At 36.0% G+C, this 17,891-nt stretch overlaps 5 protein-coding genes across 9 annotated transcripts; 2 read left to right on the top strand and 3 right to left on the bottom strand.

The window, feature by feature from the left end:
- The first annotated feature begins 198 nt into the window (after positions 1 to 198).
- On the top strand, positions 199 to 7,397 carry LOC116163500 (lamin-A-like). 3 transcript variants are annotated; one of them, XM_031477465.1, is made up of 6 exons: positions 199 to 477; positions 5,145 to 5,463; positions 5,509 to 5,719; positions 6,008 to 6,178; positions 6,228 to 6,469; positions 6,546 to 7,397. In XM_031477465.1, the coding sequence occupies exons 1-6, from the start codon at positions 278 to 280 to the stop codon at positions 6,729 to 6,731; spliced, it is 1,329 nt and encodes a 442-aa protein (XP_031333325.1). In that variant the 5' UTR covers positions 199 to 277; the 3' UTR covers positions 6,732 to 7,397. The 3 variants fall into 3 exon arrangements, with proteins under 3 accessions (XP_031333325.1, XP_031333316.1, XP_031333334.1); XM_031477456.1 differs by having other exon boundaries at positions 202 to 477; positions 5,509 to 5,749; XM_031477474.1 differs by lacking the exon at positions 199 to 477 and adding an exon at positions 4,574 to 4,600 and having other exon boundaries at positions 5,509 to 5,749.
- On the bottom strand, positions 1,209 to 3,754 carry LOC116163409 (fatty-acid amide hydrolase 2-like). Its single transcript, XM_031477319.1, has 8 exons — positions 3,227 to 3,754; positions 3,039 to 3,179; positions 2,559 to 2,714; positions 2,423 to 2,512; positions 2,148 to 2,376; positions 1,799 to 1,949; positions 1,602 to 1,751; positions 1,209 to 1,555 (listed from the first exon to the last, which is right to left on the bottom strand). The coding sequence occupies exons 1-8, from the start codon at positions 3,606 to 3,608 to the stop codon at positions 1,277 to 1,279; spliced, it is 1,578 nt and encodes a 525-aa protein (XP_031333179.1). The 5' UTR covers positions 3,609 to 3,754; the 3' UTR covers positions 1,209 to 1,276.
- Positions 6,489 to 12,627, bottom strand: LOC116163522 (RNA-binding protein 4.1-like). 3 transcript variants are annotated; one of them, XR_004143757.1, is made up of 6 exons: positions 12,469 to 12,627; positions 11,893 to 12,418; positions 11,609 to 11,837; positions 10,550 to 10,939; positions 7,141 to 7,222; positions 6,489 to 6,736 (listed from the first exon to the last, which is right to left on the bottom strand). XR_004143757.1 is itself a non-coding variant. In XM_031477498.1 (5 exons), exons 1-5 carry the CDS (start codon positions 12,469 to 12,471, stop codon positions 10,090 to 10,092), a joined length of 1,224 nt encoding a protein of 407 aa, XP_031333358.1. In that variant the 5' UTR covers positions 12,472 to 12,627; the 3' UTR covers positions 9,458 to 10,089. The 3 variants fall into 3 exon arrangements, 2 of the variants coding, with proteins under 2 accessions (XP_031333358.1, XP_031333366.1); XM_031477498.1 differs by lacking the exons at positions 6,489 to 6,736; positions 7,141 to 7,222 and adding an exon at positions 9,458 to 10,165; XM_031477506.1 differs by lacking the exons at positions 6,489 to 6,736; positions 7,141 to 7,222 and adding an exon at positions 9,458 to 10,165 and having other exon boundaries at positions 10,550 to 10,882.
- Positions 12,628 to 13,723: 1,096 nt separating this feature from the next.
- LOC116163490 (enhancer of mRNA-decapping protein 3) lies at positions 13,724 to 16,639 on the top strand. Its single transcript, XM_031477445.1, has 4 exons — positions 13,724 to 14,115; positions 14,169 to 14,600; positions 14,650 to 14,949; positions 15,684 to 16,639. The coding sequence occupies exons 1-4, from the start codon at positions 13,964 to 13,966 to the stop codon at positions 16,159 to 16,161; spliced, it is 1,362 nt and encodes a 453-aa protein (XP_031333305.1). The 5' UTR covers positions 13,724 to 13,963; the 3' UTR covers positions 16,162 to 16,639.
- On the bottom strand, positions 16,314 to 17,827 carry LOC116163582 (HD domain-containing protein 2). Its single transcript, XM_031477596.1, has one exon. It carries the CDS (start codon positions 17,558 to 17,560, stop codon positions 16,991 to 16,993), a length of 570 nt encoding a protein of 189 aa, XP_031333456.1. The 5' UTR covers positions 17,561 to 17,827; the 3' UTR covers positions 16,314 to 16,990.
- Positions 17,828 to 17,891: the final 64 nt, after the last annotated feature.

Below are 17,891 nucleotides of genomic sequence, written 5' to 3'. Positions count from 1 at the left end.
AAGTAAACGCTCTGGTAGCATATTTCTTCATCGACATTAATTTCAGACCACTTTATAGAAGTTTTTCAATGGATTCCTTTAGCTGGCCAACTACCTACTTTACAAGTGCAAATGTGTCTACACAGTTGTTGAACAAATGTTTGATTAAAGAGAGGATTAAGGTTGCAAAAGGCTGAAAGGTGTAGCAGTAGATGTCCATGAGAAAAAAACTTCATGTCAAATCTGTGACACATGTTATTTGAATTGTCAACATCTATAATCTCAAACAGATATAATAATGGTTAATTTAGAACTTCCCTATGTCCAGTATTTCGCATCAGAGATGAATAAAGTGCAATCGCATATAAATCAAGCGAACAAAATCGCTTACGAAACATTGGAAGAGCTAGAAAATAGAAGAAAGCAAATATTGCAATATGATCCGAATTATAATAATTCAGAGGAAAATCTTGAATATGACCTTTCAGACTTGGAACTGTAAGTACATCAGTTCACATTTTGGACTTTATATTACTTTGGTGACACAAAAAAAAGCTACCTGATCGACGTGAGGGTATCTAAAACAGGGTGATCGGTGCGAATAACCACATTCTGTAAGGTAACACTCAAGCAGCCTCGTTTTTAATTAAATTGGTTTAAAAATAATCTTTTTTTATTGACGAGGTTAAAAATTGACGATTCTGTGGTCACTGAAGAAAGGTTTAGTGGTTGTTAGACGCCCTTCCAGCAGCCCATTTAACTTATGTGTCAGTCACGTAAGTTCTTGTGTAATAAAGTCCCTGACTAAATGGGTCTCCAACGTTACATAATGTATAAGCAGTTCACCCGAAAATGTTGCAAGTAATGATTTCTGTATTACCCACTTACTATAATTTTACTCCCAATCGGATAGCTCATTAGGTTACGAAACAAAAATTATAAGTGGAGGTGATCGAGGAAATAGACCATATTTTTTATTTACTGCATAGCGAGAACCTATCACTCACCCGGTTAAACAAAAAGAAAAAATGACACACACGCACCTAACATATTTTGTCTCATCTTTAAATTTATTGTTGCGCAACGTTTATTTCAGATTAAATCTGTTATCCTCATTGTTTATACCATGACAGGGGTTTGCTGATAAGGATATAGCTTTAAGCTTTGTTGTCAAAATGGATTAATCTTAATTCACATTGGTGGTTGCATTAATTTTGTTAAATTCTGTGAAGAATAAATTACTTTTTTATTTGATAACACAAAACAGTCAAATTCATAGTAGGTAGGTACGAAACTATCAAAACTTGAAAGGAGGTACATATCCACCAAATATTTCCTCCAGTTCCTTCGCCACATTTATGGACAGGTGATCTTGATACGGTGCTGCAACTACTTGAATACCCAAAGGCAATCCCTCTGAATCTAAACCCAAAGGCATTTGTGTCACGGGAAAATTAAGTGCACTCCACACCGAGTTGTAACCAACGTTGTAAGGGCGAAAAATTGAAGTATTGTGATGTCTTGCGGTCCACGGAGCTGATGGGTATAACAAAACAGCATTGTCACCTAGTGTTTCCTAAAAAAAAATTTTCATCCCTATTAAAAACCGTTCCGTGATTTACTGTGAGCAAATCGGATAGTGCTGCAGTTAAGTTACAGGCCCATTCGCAATTTTTTACCGGTAACATGTAATTGATCAAGCTGAGCATAGCTCCAATGTTATATTCGCTAGCGAATGTTAAATATTTTAAAATTTCTATAAGAGGATTCACCTAAAATTAATCATCTGGAATATGTTATAGGTTTATCGTTCACACACCGCTCTTTTCCGGTCGGTTAAGTCTCGGGCTAAGTTAGCATTTGTTTCTTGTCTTGACCAAAAATCCCACAGATCATACCCATATTTTAGCTTAGATAACATTAACTTTTGAGGTATCGATCTTGAGTTCACTTGGAAATGTGCGACAATTCTGTAAACGGAAATAATTCAATAATTTGTTTAGTGGAAGGCATAGATAAAATAGCGTGTACAACTCTCTTGGGAGCACCTTTCACACTTGGATTCATCTCATGGGCGGTAATGATCACAAGAGTAAGAAAAGTAGCACTTTCTAAACCTGCATTATACCTACAGATCAATTATTATTAATCTGTGCTATACGCTATACCGTAAGATTGCGGCGTTCATTTCACTGCTAAGTGTATTCATCCTGAGGTCTCCACAGTCAAGCATGTAGTATATTTGTAAGTCATAAACTTGAACATCTCGATCAAGTTGAAGTTTGTTCATATTTCCATCCACTAGCACTTTAAGCAGAGGTATAATGTCACGGGTGGTCCTAGTGAGTACGCCAACAGCCATAATTGTAGGTTCTTTTCCTGTTCTGTATACTACCCCTACATTACGTCATGTTAATGCGTAGAAGATTAAAATTCTAATTACCTCTGGTCGGTATCAAGTCGCATGTAGGTTTGTGTCCAAAAATTCCACACGCAAATGCAGGTATTCGAATGGATCCACCCCAATCATTTCCTGTATAAAGTTATCGCGATCTCTTTTTTACATTATTGTGCCTCACCAATTCCAAATGGAACTCCGCACGCGGCGATAATTGCAGCTTCACCACCACATGAACCACCCGCGGTCCTCGAACAGTTATACGGATTATTTGTGCGACCATACACAAGATTTGAAGTTTCCTGCCACATGTTTAGTATAGGGACATTTGTAACACCTTAAAAAACTCATATTTTTATTCATTTTCTTAAATTTCAAAATGGATCAACAGTAAATGGACAATAGCGCAATTTAGGCACCTTTTCAAACGTTTTCACTACTTTTTTGTTGTGTTGAACAAATCATATATTCTACTATATTTTTATAGCTTTCAGACGAATAACTCGAATTATTTTCCGTAGCTATTCGTCCACCGTAATTGCATCTTCTCGAAGCAAAAGGGCGTATCCACTGAAACTTTTATCTACTACCTCCACACTATGTAGTTAAATGAAAGAAACTCGTCTTCCCATAAACAATAAAAAAAAAGTTAGGTAGGTACCTATTAAAATTCCACCAGCACGTTTGATTAATTGAATTGCATCTGCATCTTCTATTGCACGTCTTTGTTTGCGACACACCAGGCCAAAAGAATGCTTCATCCCCTTGCAAGCATTAGATTCTTTTGTTGTAAATGGCACCCCTAAGAAGTATCATTAATAATAAATAATGCACACAAAGACCAAGTACCCAGAAATGGTTTTGCGTCAAATTCTTCTCTCGTAAACTCCTGATTTTTGATTCGTTGATCGACTCGTTTTGCCTCTTCGATTGCTACTTCAAAACGAAAGTCGACAACTGCATTGATTAAAGGATTCACTTGTTCAATCCGCTCAATGAACGCCCGTACAACTTCTTCGGATGATAATTTTTGCTTACGTATTTGTTTTGCGAGAGATGTTGCACATTGCAACACCAACAGATTTGTTGGTTTCGGAACGCCATGAGCCAGAGACTTATAGTAACGGCCAAAAACAAAATCAATTAATTTATCAATGCAAAATCTTATGAGAATAAAAATTTTCAAAATGAGAGTTAGCATTCCAACTTTACAAGCTTCCTTAAAATCCATTTTTATTCTTTCAACTGCCTACGCGTTTTCAAAACTGATTAATTGCTATTAGGTGTAATAATCAAAACAGGAACAACTTGCACAATCACAAATCAGTCGATAATTCAACCACAAAGTTATTTTTTAAGTTATCAAGGTAAAACAGGTTAAATTAAGCTACACAGTTTGTGGGTACAGAACGTTAAAAAAATTCAATCAAATCAATAAGTGTAGGTTGTTTTTCCAAAAATATTCGCCAAATATAATCACAAATGATCTACTGGTATTTAGGAATCACTACTTATAGGTACACTAATGTCTCATGGATGATGATTTCAATTTTTAACTGTTCCGTCAATTCACGTTTAGATAGTAGATATAATAAATTAACTTGATTCCTTCTCCTCAAAAACTCTGACTTAGGGGGCCTCATTGTTGGGTTATTAATTTCCATAACGTTTTGCATAGGGCACTCCTACTGTCCAGGCAGCATACCGGCGGACCGCAGACAACCTATTACAAATATGCCATTTTCCATGTAAGTTTTCAGTTATGGAATTTACAAGCACATTATAACGTGGCATTTGTTTGCGAAAGTCTTTTTAGAGCTCAAACTGGCAACTTGAATTCCCAAATCAAAAACACTAAATGCAAATTATCCATGAACTCAATAGTTACGAGGTAAGACTGCGATTTAACAAAGATTGAAAACTGTAACGGAATACATATGACATATGTCTACCACCATTCAAAAATAATGGAACACGGCACTATTTCACAAACACTGGTGTAATTAGACTGCAAATTCTATATTCGCTACAACAAACCGTGGACTTCTTAGGTAAATTAAGCAACAAGTAGGTATGCGCAATATGACAAAGTTTATTTTTAGAAAGATATTTTTGGTATGTGGCCAATGAATGCTCGACTGTTGTAATCATGCGTAAATATGTAGTATATAAGGGACTAAAGCTGTGTGTTTTAATCTCGACGTACCCGAAATATAGTTGAAGGTAACAAGCACCTGAACTTTAGTCCTATATGGTGTATACACTATTTTTTGTATTCCAGAGTATTAGAGACAGCAGTTAGCTATAGCAATTTAAAAGTTGAAGCGCAAATTTTAAAGAAAGCATTTTGTTTGATTGTAGATTAAGATACCTATATCTTGTAATGTTACGATTTTTATAGTATAGTAATACTCAATTCCGACTCCATCAACAATTACATCCTGAATATATTTATGGATCCAACTCGCATTTGTAGAATAACAAAATTTTATGTGTCGAAAATTTCCACATGGGGGGAGGGTCACTTTTGTGGCCCATGATCTACTGTGCTAGCTCTTGAATTAAGTATAATGAGTTCGCTAGTAACAAGGTCTTGCTATGACCTTTTGCTAAGACTATCCAATCCAGCTTTGTAAAATCAAGTCATCTAGATATGTGACATTTTTCAATTTGCACAAATGTCACTTACCTATATACAATAATTTTTTAACTTTTGTTGAAGATTTATTTAATTTTTTCTTCCATTTAAGTATCACTTAAATTCCAGTGAAATGGAATACATTCAAAACAAACACGATAAAGCACTATCTGAGCTTGAGATGGAAAAACAAGCACTCAAGAAGCGATTGTCACACATTGAAAAATTGGACTTGTTAATTAATGCACTTACACATAAAATATTTAACATCGAATATCATTATCAACAGCAAGTAAAAGAATTGAGCTCGCAGAGGGAAAATGTGTTAAATAGCACGGAAATATCACGTGATGAACGAGAAGCATTGATGGATGAGGTAGATAAAAAGATCAAGGACCTCGAGGACGCGCACGCAGAGGAGTTGACTAGTTTAGAAGGACAACGATCGGTAGATTCTGAAAAGTGTGAACAGTTGCGATATTTACAATTTTAGAGCCTTCAAAAGCAATGTGCGATGAAAACACAACAGATGGACGTAATAATGGATTCTCTTCGAGTGCAACATCGAGGGGTCTTGCAGGAGCTTGAAGAATCGAAAATGACGGCCAGCCCTTCACAACTTAAAGAAGTGGATAGAAGAATTGATCAGTTAAATAAGATGTTTGAAAAAGACGTTGAAATTCTTAATGAGTTACAGTTGGCAGGTTGGAAATGTAAAGAGGAGAAAATGTTTGGTACACACTCCCTTTCTACTTACATTTTCTTTTATTATTCACATTCTCAAATTTTTATCAAGAAGGCAGAATATTGTTCTCCATCAGATTATGCTCGCTCTCGGTCTTGATATGCCTATTGCTGTTATTTGAGATGATTTTGTATTTTTGATACTTCTCTCCCACATTGTTTCTCTACATTCACATTATTCTTACAAACCCTCTCTGCAGCACTTGCAAGGAATAGAGCATTTAACTGACTATATGATTTTCTTGCAGAGCTTCTAGAAAGCAGAGGCTTATGTTTCACTCAATCAAATAAATTTCTTACATCATCTGGAAGTCATTTAACACGTTCCGAAGCAACTCGCCTGGGTTTATTAGAAGGCATAAACCTTAGCCTGTTAGATCAAGAAGAGTATGTCACTGACATACAGCCGACCACTTCAGGTTCTGTTCGACATATCAAAATATAATTAAGTACATTGCACCTTTGCAGAGCTGACAGTTTCAGAATCTGAAAAAATGGATACAGAAGATGTGGTTTACCTGAAAACGATATTTGGCAAACCCTTAACTTTAGCACTGGCTGAGATTACGGCCCAGCAACCACGTGATCCCATACATTACTTAGGCCACTGGCTTTTCAAATATCGTTATAATCAAGAAGTTAGCGTTACACGGAAAGACGAACTACAAGAGCTCATACAAGAACGAGAGAGGCTCGAAAGCGAAAAACTGGTAAGGTTTTTAAAAAATATCATAATAAAATTACATCTATTTATACAATTGTACTCATCACATCTCGATCTTACAGCGTACTATTTATGAAAATGAGGCACACGAAGCAGTTCTTAATTTAATTATAAGAGCCGAAGAAGGTGCCATTCTTAGAGAACTGGAACGTATTGCGAGAGACGCAATGGTTTCCTCAGAAGACGAATTAGCGGCAGAGGCCAAAGACGTACTCGGTGTGTACAATGGGCCAACAACTGGAGAGTAACCTACCTGTAAAGAAAATAGATCTTAAGAAAAGCCAAAAAAAAAAGGATCTAGCATGCATACAGCTATAAGTTTTATTATACAATTTTTATATTATTTTAAATATATCGAATTCTTTATAATTTCATTCTGGAGATGAAGCAAATGTGGGGTTTATGCAACCCACAAAGTGGCATATATCTTTTTCTCTATGGGTTCCAACATTAGTGACGTGTTGCTAATACAATGATTTTAATTGAAGGTAAAAGAAGCCAGATTCTCCAACTGCAGTAAACGAACAAGGCACTATTATTACACAGTAGTAGGATTATGTAGGAATAATTCAAATTAAATTTCATTTAAGTAAATACTTTAAGAAGTACCCTTCTGTTATGAAGGGCAACAATCTCATCACTAAAATGTTTTCTTACCTTTTTGAAGAGAATGCAAGTCGTGTCTAGAGTTGACATTGGATAAACATTCAGCAGGCTTTCATGAGCCATTCAGTCCAACCTAAATATTTAAAAAATGTTAGAAACTTTAAAATCTGTACATGTTGAAAAAAACAGATTTCCAACCTACACTGCCTACAATACTGTGATCAAAATGTATTGAAAATAGTTTAATAACATCTAGCGGTACCATATGTGAAATGGATTCAAAAAAGTGTAAGTAGGTGCCACAAAAAGAAGTAAACTACTCGATTTTTCCAATAGCTAGAAACGTAAGTAGAGCTGAATCCGAAACCATCTAAAAAAAATGGTTGTACGCTACGGATACAATAACTTTATGGTTGTTCGGCTATTTCACCACCGCTACTAAATTGTCACGCACCTTTGAAAAGTGAGAAAACTTCATCAACATCAACATTTTCAAATCATGGTATGCTCAAGAGCTGGATTCATCAATACATTGTTTTGTTTGGTGGTCGCTTTTTTAGCAACAATAAAGTATAGAAAAGCACAATGATAAAACCTTTTTCTTACGTTTCATAAGTTGTAATAGCGCTCCGTCGCATGTTTCGCATGTTTTTACGATATTGGTGAGGTAACATGATAAAATACAGTATACATGTCCTCGTACATATTATAAATTCAATAATTCTATCCGCACGGTACCTGACGATTTGGATTCAGTTCGAGTTGGAGTTTCCAAATGAGTTAATTTCATCACGAAATTATGATATTGATTCTCCATCCCTAAAATAACACGATGTGTTGAATAAAACGTCATCATCGTTGACGTGCGACAGAAGTTATATGGAAAGCCGAACTTTTCTATTAAACCAAATTAAACATTCCAAAATAATTTTTGATCACAGTAGCATTACCAACTAAACTGTAAGTTGGTCGCCTAACTTGAAACAGAAGAATCTATACAGTTTCATTCTGTATAACCAAACATGTATACATTATGTAAACCAGTGATACATACAAATACCAACATCCGCATAGGTATATTTCAAATGTGTTACGTATTTAATCGTAAAGTAAAAGTAATCTCACCTGATATATTTATTGTAGAAAGAGACGCAAGGCGCAGCCGCAAGATGACGCAATGGAATAAATTTCGTATACGCATCAGAAGTAGGCGCATCGTGATATTTCCGCAAGTACTTTGGCGTTCAGATATTTAAAGTACTTAGTTCACTATTTTTGTGATTTAATAAACTAGAATATGTAAATTATGCACTTTACGAAATCAAATCAGTGATTTCTCTGTCTGTTGACGTTTGGAAGGACATAATAGAAAAGTGGGACGTAAGCGCCGATCCGTATCAAAAAGTGAGTCCACAATGTTTAGTTTTGCACTTCCTAAACTTCCCAAAACTACTAGCTTCAGCTTATTTTTGGTACTCACCAAGTACAGAATGTACAGTGGGTCTTATTTTAGTTGAGACTGAGACACCTAAACTGTTTTTAAAGTTTTAGACTTACGGTTTTCGCAAACTTTTTTGTGAAACTTTTAATACTAGAGACAGAATCAAGCTAGCTACGTGTGTTTAAATATCTCCCAAAATAAGGAGTTTAAAGCCAAAATTCAAAAACGTCAATTATGTTATGTTTCGCTATATTTAGGAAACTTTAGATAGGGTGGTAAATTTTGTTTCTTGATTTTCTTTAGGTATAACTCCAGAATTATTTTTGTCCATTTAACCAACCCTCTATCTATGCTAATTAGCGAGTTCTCTGTACTTAACACGAAATTTGATAAAACCTGTTATTACACCTTTTTTTTTTTTAACTTTTGAGGTGACATGTTTCTACAGCCAGCCATTTTTGTTTTAATGATTGGTATCGGCTGCCATTAAAAAAAAAATAAAATTTCCACGAATCCATGGCCTACTATTTAAAAACCGTAAAAGTAAAGTTTAAGATTTAAAAAATATAGCTTGTAATGTAATCAGAGAAAAGAATGCAAAAATTGACGTTCAGATATACAGGGTGTTGCATTTAAAAATACCGACTTTGAGTCAAATCTCAGAAATGGTAGTCCAAAAATTTATTTTTTTTAATATCCCAAAATTTAACGCCATTCCCATGTAGCATTGAATCAATACTGTTGATTTTGGAAGACTTTTTGAAATTCAAGTCAAAGGAGTCAGTTGAGACAGTTGCTATCCACATCCGGTAAACCCGTTAAAGTGTAAGTATTTTCCTTAAACTATGAAACTTACGGAAACGTATGTAGAAAAAGTAGTGTCCTTTGACATATTCGGAAACTGTAGTTTTGTATTTATATTAGTTGTTTATAGTTCAGGACATACAATATTATGCTTAAAATAACAACTCGAGTTTAAAAATATTGTTTATGGAATACGAAGAAGAGCGGGTGAAATTAATTAGGCGCTTTACGTCCGTCTTTTCTAGCCTGTGACAATCATCATGTATATAATATTTGAGTCTGTGTATTATTTCAAATAAGGAAGAGTAAGTAATCGTTCATTATTTGCAATTAAAATTTAGGTAAAATAATTTCATAGCTTTGTTAAGTGGGATTTGGGCGCATCCGTCTCCTTTTCCAGAATGCTGTGGATTGTGTTAAGTAGGCAGGCGATCAACACCACACATTGTTTATTTCTTATATATTTCACACCGTACGTGAAAGACGGCAAATAAAATTGCTTACATAAAATACCGGCACGACTCTACTAAAATAACGATAAGCTTTATAATGTTTTAGAAAAAAACGTAATTCACGAAAAGGAAAAATTACATACAGTACATCAATTATGTCAATAATAAAAAGTTATAACTTGAGAACTAACTATAGAAAAATGGTGGTTGTTGATATTGTGTGTTTAGTAGACCACCCTCCCACCCTTGCGCAACGCAAACGTTAATGTAGGTTTGAGGGCGCACCGAACTAAAACGCAATATTTAAAATCTGCGTCCACCAACTGGCGGTAAATCACCGCCACTACGTAGACCAGGACCGCCAGAACTGCTTGCAAAACTACAAATAAAAATTGATATATAAATAAAACTGAAAATCCCTAATACTGACGCACATTCATTACACCATAAGAAATGTGGAAGTAGTCGTTACGAGCCAGCATAAAAATCTCACTTTTACAATTTCTCAATTTATATGTACGTACTTTTACAGTCCATTCAAAAACTCTACCACCATTATAAGTAACGAGTTACCAGCAAGAGAGCAATTAAAAAGTACATGAGACTGTATCAAATTTGAGGCTAATTACGTAAATTCCGTGCGTATAGTATGTTCCGAATGACATATCATGTTCTTCCACATTCATAGGCGAAAGCGCACGTAATCGATTACTTAATTAAAACCAAAATGATAACTATAACGTAAATTGTAGTTTAAGCTTACCCTCGTTGTGGTGGAATCGGATAAGCCGGATCATATGGAGCACGACTTGAAGTGTACACGTCTCCATAGCCCCCACCACCGAGTGAAGTGCTGTAGCTTCCACCGGCTCCATAACCACCACCAGCACTGCCATAACCACCGGCAGGACTGCGACTGTCACTGTAAGCCGACCCATAACCGCCTCCCGCTCCGTAATGATCTGCACTGCTGTTATATCCGCCACCGCTGGAGCCTCCGTAGCCGTCATTTGCAGATGAGTAGCTACCCGCTGATGCTCCACCACTACCATATCCAAGAGATGCACTTCCGTACGGATCACTCTGGGATGGTGCGCTGAAGACATGTTTTTTTAAAAGTTCAAGAATCTTGGAACGTTGCATTGTTAATGACCTACAATATTGTTAATTATTTCTCTTTTGTCTTCTTCGAGAAGTGCTTAATAATTTGAAGGGAATTTTGCAAATGTGTAATATATATGTCGGCTCAACAACAGAAGTGGCGCCATCTAGCTTTCGAAACCCGTTAATACCGAGGTTAATACGTATTAAAATTCACTTCCTATGAGCTTAGACCGCTTCATATAAGATTGGAAACATACTAGACATGCAACTTTTTGTTGAGCAAAAAAATGTTGGATGGAATAAAATCTAGCTCTTTTATTTTGTTGCACACAAATGCGTGTGATTCATTTAGAAAAACAGACGTGCTTTGAACATTATTAATACTATTATTCATTTTTTGTGTATAATAATAAAAAATTGACTATCTCCTACTTCTATGGCTATTCCTGCACATGGTGGATGGAGAAGAAGGCAATACGTTTTGGCTTCTTGTTTGAACAAGCATCAATAATCCGTTACTATCAACATTGACTCCGCTTTTTTTCGCCATAATTTAACTATTTGTCAACTTCTCTCCGCTTCTCCTTCCGCACTGAATAATGAAAGCAAACTGTTGCCAAGATCTTCGGCAAGGCAACATCGCCAACCACTTATATCATACTAACAATTTGTAAGTGATACAAACGCATATGAAAACTAGAACAAAATTGAAACTTACGCTGGTTTGGGACCAGGATCTCCTCGTCGACTGTACATCTCATTACCAGATGAGGGACGATCATATCCACTCATTAAAGTACGATCTCCTCCTTGGTCAAGCAAGGGACGTCGGTCAGCCATCATCGGCCTTCTGGAATCATAGGCACTAGCGGAAGGTGGCAAACGTCTGTCTTCGTATCCACTTCTGTCATCCAAATATCCACCACGGTCATCGTATGGCCTACGCTCTACAAACTCGAGACATGAGAAAATCTACAAGCAATTAAAATTCGAAAGAATTACCATAACCATTCGGAGGGGGGTATGCTCTGCGATCATCGTACATAGGTCGTCGATCTCCCACACCTTCGTATTCCGTACCATAACTTCTCATGACAGCGGCTCGATCATAATCACCATATCTTTCGTAATCTTCATACTCTCTACCTACTCCATATCCACCTGCCATACCATTTCTTGGAGGTGGTCCTCGTGCATATCCGTCAGTACGAGCATACGGTCCACCACGTTCACGTCCTCTGGGTGCACCAACGGCCGGTCCCATTCCCATCTCCCTAGTACGTCTAGGTGGCTTTACTCGTCCTCTTTCGACAGATATGGTTCCACCCATGAAACTACTATTGTTCAGATCTTCTATCGCTTTTAGTGCCAATGCCTGGTCTTCCAAATGGAGAAACCCACATCGGTTCGCTATATCGCATTCCACTATATTTCCATAGGGAGCAAACAGTTTTCTCAAGTCATCAGTGGTAACACTAGTGGGTAAGCTACCCACGAATACCTTTGTGGTACTTCCATCGCGACGACTCTATAATTAAAAGCGCATCGTAAAAAATTAACTTTTGCTGCTGATCTTACCATTTTGAGCTTATTAATGTATTTCTTTCAAAAAAAGGAGATTGTTAAGATAAACACCTAACCGGACGAAAATCAAAGATGGAGACTACCACAGACCATCAACCACTCACGAGATCAATACACACTTGCAGATGTGTTCCACACTGACTCCCTGTACTGCGCAAACGCAAGCGCGCTAAAATTTGAATTTGCTTTAACGTGCCACCGTTTGTTTTGTTTATAATACAAGTTCCTGCTGACTTCCATATTACAAACCAAATGTCGCTGTATTTTCGGAAAGAATATGTTCTTCTTCTCGAATTAAAGCCTTCGGTCACTACTGTGAATTCCAGTTAAATACATTATAGCGCCAACTTGAAAGCAAACCTCTACTTTAGCTATCAGTCATGATCCTTGTAGTCTGGTTTTTTGTGATTCGTTCAGCACCGGACTCTCTCTTTACCATAGGTCAATGTTGGTCTGTAACGTTATTGCTGTAAGTAAATGTCATTTCTAATTAACTATTACAGTACTTACCGAAGCAGTTTCCTAATATCGCCTTTGGCATATTCTATGACCATGCACTCCAAATGTAGATAACAACAAAATTCATCTTGATAACATGGCATTTTCATATACCTACTACATATAATAGGTAAGCAGGTGAGCTAAATTATCTTCAATTATAACGTTTGCAGGTTATGTGTATATTATCATAGTGTAAAGAATAGAAATTTACACTAAGATATTATTTACCCCTTACACTTGACAGCTGTACACAAATTCAAATTTTGGCGCGCTTGCGTTTGCGCAGTACAGGGAGTCAGTGTGGAACACATCTGCAAGTATCAATACACAGCTTTACGTGATTTTATACCACAGAGTTGTATATTATATACATCTCTGTGCTTTATACATAGCCATTAGATAACGTAGCCGTGACGTCATCTAGCAGTAAACTTAAAAAGTTTATGCAACAGTTAAAAGATGTCCCTCCAAATGCGTTGGTGCGTCAGGGGCCAGGTTCTGGTCCTGGAGCATAACGCTTCCATAGATATTATATATGAACGCTTCTGACCACAGGAACATACGTTAACTTGGTACAGCAGTTAGGTAGTGCTTCGGTAGTACTCTGACCATTGGAAAGCGCCTATTTATATAAAAGAAACCCATACCAAACCCCTTTGATTAAAGACCAAACCTACGACCCATACACAGACATGCAAGTGTTTGCCTGTGGAGAAGCGAATCAGTTGGTGGTTATTTACTTGAATTGCGACGTCTGAACGTTACGGATCAACAACTGACGAGACGCCACTGGCAAAAGGGTACAGTACAGCCATTACATTACTTTTCAACCAATGGTGAAAGGCTTTCGAATGACAGAATTACCGAAGCTGTTAACATAACCTTAGATAAAACCCTTAAGAAGTAAATGTATGTCAAGTCGTGTACGAAGCCAGTGTAGAAATTACACAAATATTCATTGTCTAGTCGAGAAGTATATTTCGACAAAATGTCGCAGTGGGTAGGTTTTATGGTATCTGTTGAAACTGAAGATACAGGCACATATCAAGGGATTATTTCTTCTGCTACTGGTTCTCAAATTACTTTGGGAAAAGCCTTTTGCAATGGAATTCCTTGTAATTCTTCCGAAGTTATTATAAGGTAATGCCTTTTTCTGTTAAATATTGTGTCACTTACATGTAAATAATCTGTAGCGCCGAAGATATTACCAATTTGCAATTAATTGAAAAACAAGAAAGTCATTCGGGTGAAAGCACAGTTACAGTGGCAAAACCGATTCCGAAGCGAGCTGGCCGTACTTTCAGCGGCTCAGAGATTATTTCGTGCGGTAAAAGTAATGGAACGTACAGCTATATTAAATCAAAACCAATTGATATCGAATACAAATCTTCACACCAAGACTTGAGCTTGAAATCAGCAACACCAAAAAACAAATCGAAAAGTAAGTGGAGTAAAGGTTGGAGGGATGAGTTGTGTTTTGGTTCGCCCTTGGAAAATATTGGCAAGGATTTTGATTTTGAAAAGAATTTAGCCTTATTTGATAAACAGGCGATTTGGGATGAAATTAACTCTCAAAAGCCGGATGTTGTTAGACAAACTGATAAAAAAAATGGTAACAAATACAGGTTTGTAATCAATTGTTGTAAGATGATGAGAGTCATATTGTGCTTTTAGGCATGACGAAAATGTTCTTGCTACTGTCCCTACAGTTTATCGACAAATTACAGTTCCTAAACAAGAATTTTGTGAATATGTCACAGACGATGGTTTAATTATTCCAAGTATATCGAGATCTTTACGAAATAAGTTGTGGTGTGCGGCAGATGTGTGCGGTTTAAGTTGTGAGAGAAGAATCGAACTTATGGGTAGAGCAGCTGCTGAAATGACTTTACAGTTAATTGGTGGTGGACATAGGCTTAATCCTCATAATACTCATCAGTGCCCGACTGTGGTAGTTCTTTGTGGCCGCAACAGGTAACTAAGTAGTTACATCATAATAATTATGAACCGTTCACATATATTTTCTTTCTAATTATTTTTGCATTGAGCATTAAACAAAAATCGTGATTAATTGGTTATTCGAGATGGATTATTTGACGATTCAATTAAAAGGGAAACCACTAGTTTAGATTTCTACACCAGACTGAAAATGAAGCAAAAAAGATGTGATAGATTGAAATTATAATTGAAGTTTGAAAGGGTAGTGAATTAATGAACTGTGATTTAAAATACACAAATGCTAATTAACATAACGAAAGCGTGTAAGGCAAATTTATATATTCTACATATATAAATATACATAAAAAAGTGAAATTAAGTTACTTAATGAGCTCAACAATCTGTACTTTTCGTTCTTCTGCCACCGTTAACAAAAATTTGCACTTTTTTATATCTAGCAACCATTTCAGTTCAATGGTTATAAATTTCGCGCTTTGCTTTTTTCACATTGATGGCACAAAATATTTATACCCAACTTACATAACAAATCCTGCAATTAGTGACCTATATTTCAAAAACTCCCCTTCATTCCTACATGAAAGGTCCTGTAGTTATGTGGAACTGTCATGTTGGTAGTTGCGCCGATATTGAAAGTGAAATGAAAATTTCATCTACAACAAAATGTAAGAGTGGTTTCCCCTGGTATAGAATTGATTATTTTTAGTAATTGCTTATCGACGTTTGAACTTATAATCACCCGTCTATTTTAGACAAGGCGCCATGGGAATAAATGCTGCGAGACATTTGGCAAGTCACGGAGTGAACACAATCGTCTATACAGTAAGTGTTGAAGCACCAGAAGTTCAACGAGAAATCGCATTATACAAACTTACAAAGAATAAAATTATATCGACAGCATCAAAATTGCCTCAATTAGTTGATCTCATTATACTATCACTGTGTGAAGATACCGATAATCCACTATGCCACGATGATTTGGCCGCTTGGACAAACAGTAATAAAGCCATAGTTTTAGCGTTAGATCCGCCTTCCTCTGGTACACCGGGAATTGTTACTAAATTTAGCCTCGTACCTGTCTTACCCTTGGCTCATTCAACTGAGAATGGTAAAATTTATTTATGCAATTTAGGATTTCCCACTCAAATATTTTACGAGGTTGGTATTAAGTATAAGTCTCCATTTGGGTCTAAATTTGTTATTCCCTTACATTTAAATGATGATGTATAATCTCTGTTCCTAACCACACGGAAACAATTTATAAAAAATACCTGTGGTTAATCTTTTTATGTCTAAATGTGTAGGTTGCAGGTACTTTATTTTCCTACGTAGCTGTTTTTGGGCTAACTACATTTTAATAACATATTTATATATTGACAATGGTATTTTTACCACTTTATTTTGTTGAACAAGTTTTTACAAATGTGTAAATGTGATTATTAATTTTTCAAAACTGTCACTCACTAGTAATAGTTAATTTTATGTTTGTACGTAATAGTTGTTAATTATGCCAATTAACATGCTTTGTCCAAGGAGTGATATATATTTGTTAAAGAAAACTCCTTTGGTGTAGTATGTAGGTAACTGTTGCTGAGAAAAACAAATATGTTCAGTGTAATCCTTTGCAGTTACGAAATTACATTTGTGATATATATGCCATTATATAAAAGTGTTTTAACTGAACAAAAGAATAAATCTTTATAAACAAGTTTAGTGTAATTTGTTAAGACTATCAATAAATTTGTTTGACGATTAACTAAAGTAATTAATCACTCCTTCCTGTGTGTCTATAATTTTGCTAACGTCTTGGTTTTCTTAGGTAGGTATTGATTTTTCAGGTTTTCCTGAAACAGTCCCATAGGTATTACTCATGAAACTTTTTATACACTTGCATAGTAAAATTTAATGTTAAAAAATGTAGCTGAAGCATACCGGAGCAATTTTGGCATTGAGTAACTTGCAGTATAATTCACATACAGATTTACACTACCAACGCATTTGTTAGACAAGCGCTTGTTTCTTGGCAAGAATAACTAGAATAACTATCCAATTAAATTAATCACTCTCTATTTAGTGCTCGTTTGTCCTCTAAAGTAGTTGCTAGTTGTTTGATAAATGGATTATTAATCCGTCCACGAGTGGAATCGAAAAATTCTTGTAATCTCCCTATAGTATTTTCTTTTATTTCATATTCAGACGCAGTGAAAATCATATCGAACAAATCCAAATCTTTAACAAACTTGGCCTCTGCACTTTCTTTCAGTTCATACTCTTTATAAAGTTCATAAATTTTATTACCTACACCTCCACCTAAATAAGATGTAAGCTCTTTCATCGCTTCATCCTCCATTTTGTGTTTAACGTCAGCGGAAATATTATCTTGAGGGGTTATGTCGCCGACTATACTTTCAGCTAAATCGTGTACGATTGCAAGTTGTAAACACAGCAGACGATCCACGGTGGAATTGTCTCCAAGCAAAAAGGTCATGAGTGCCATGTTGTACATATGGCTCGCGATTGATTCTGGATTTTTTATTCCTCTGTATTCCCAACCCTTACGAGCGCTGTGCTTTAGGTTGTGTGCAATCTTTAAAAACTGAAGCACGTCGTTCACGTTTAATGATTCCATTGTATTTAAGTAAAATCGATGGTACAAATTGTTAAGACGATTTCTAATTTAAAGTTTTTTGAAGGAGACCGCAGAACCAGCAAGAATAGGGTTAGCAAGCGCGCGACCTTGACCGATAACATTCGTTGCAGACCGTGTTGCCACGTTTAAGAGAAAACCAAATTAAAGGCATATACAAAAACAATTATTACGTATAACTTCCGTTGCACGTCATCATTTTCTCTCACGTAATTACTATGCAATAATGCCAAACACCCGGTATAAGTATCTCATAGTATATTTTTTGCTCTGATAAGTATGACTTCATGAAAGAAACTGAAAAATCACTGGT

The sequence above is a fragment of the Photinus pyralis genome, unplaced genomic scaffold, assembly GCF_008802855.1.
Source record: "Photinus pyralis isolate 1611_PpyrPB1 unplaced genomic scaffold, Ppyr1.3 Ppyr1.4_LG1, whole genome shotgun sequence".
Taxonomy (NCBI): Eukaryota; Metazoa; Arthropoda; class Insecta; order Coleoptera; family Lampyridae; genus Photinus; species Photinus pyralis.
Note: the sequence above shows the minus strand (reverse complement) of the source record. Positions and strands in the feature narration are given on the sequence as shown.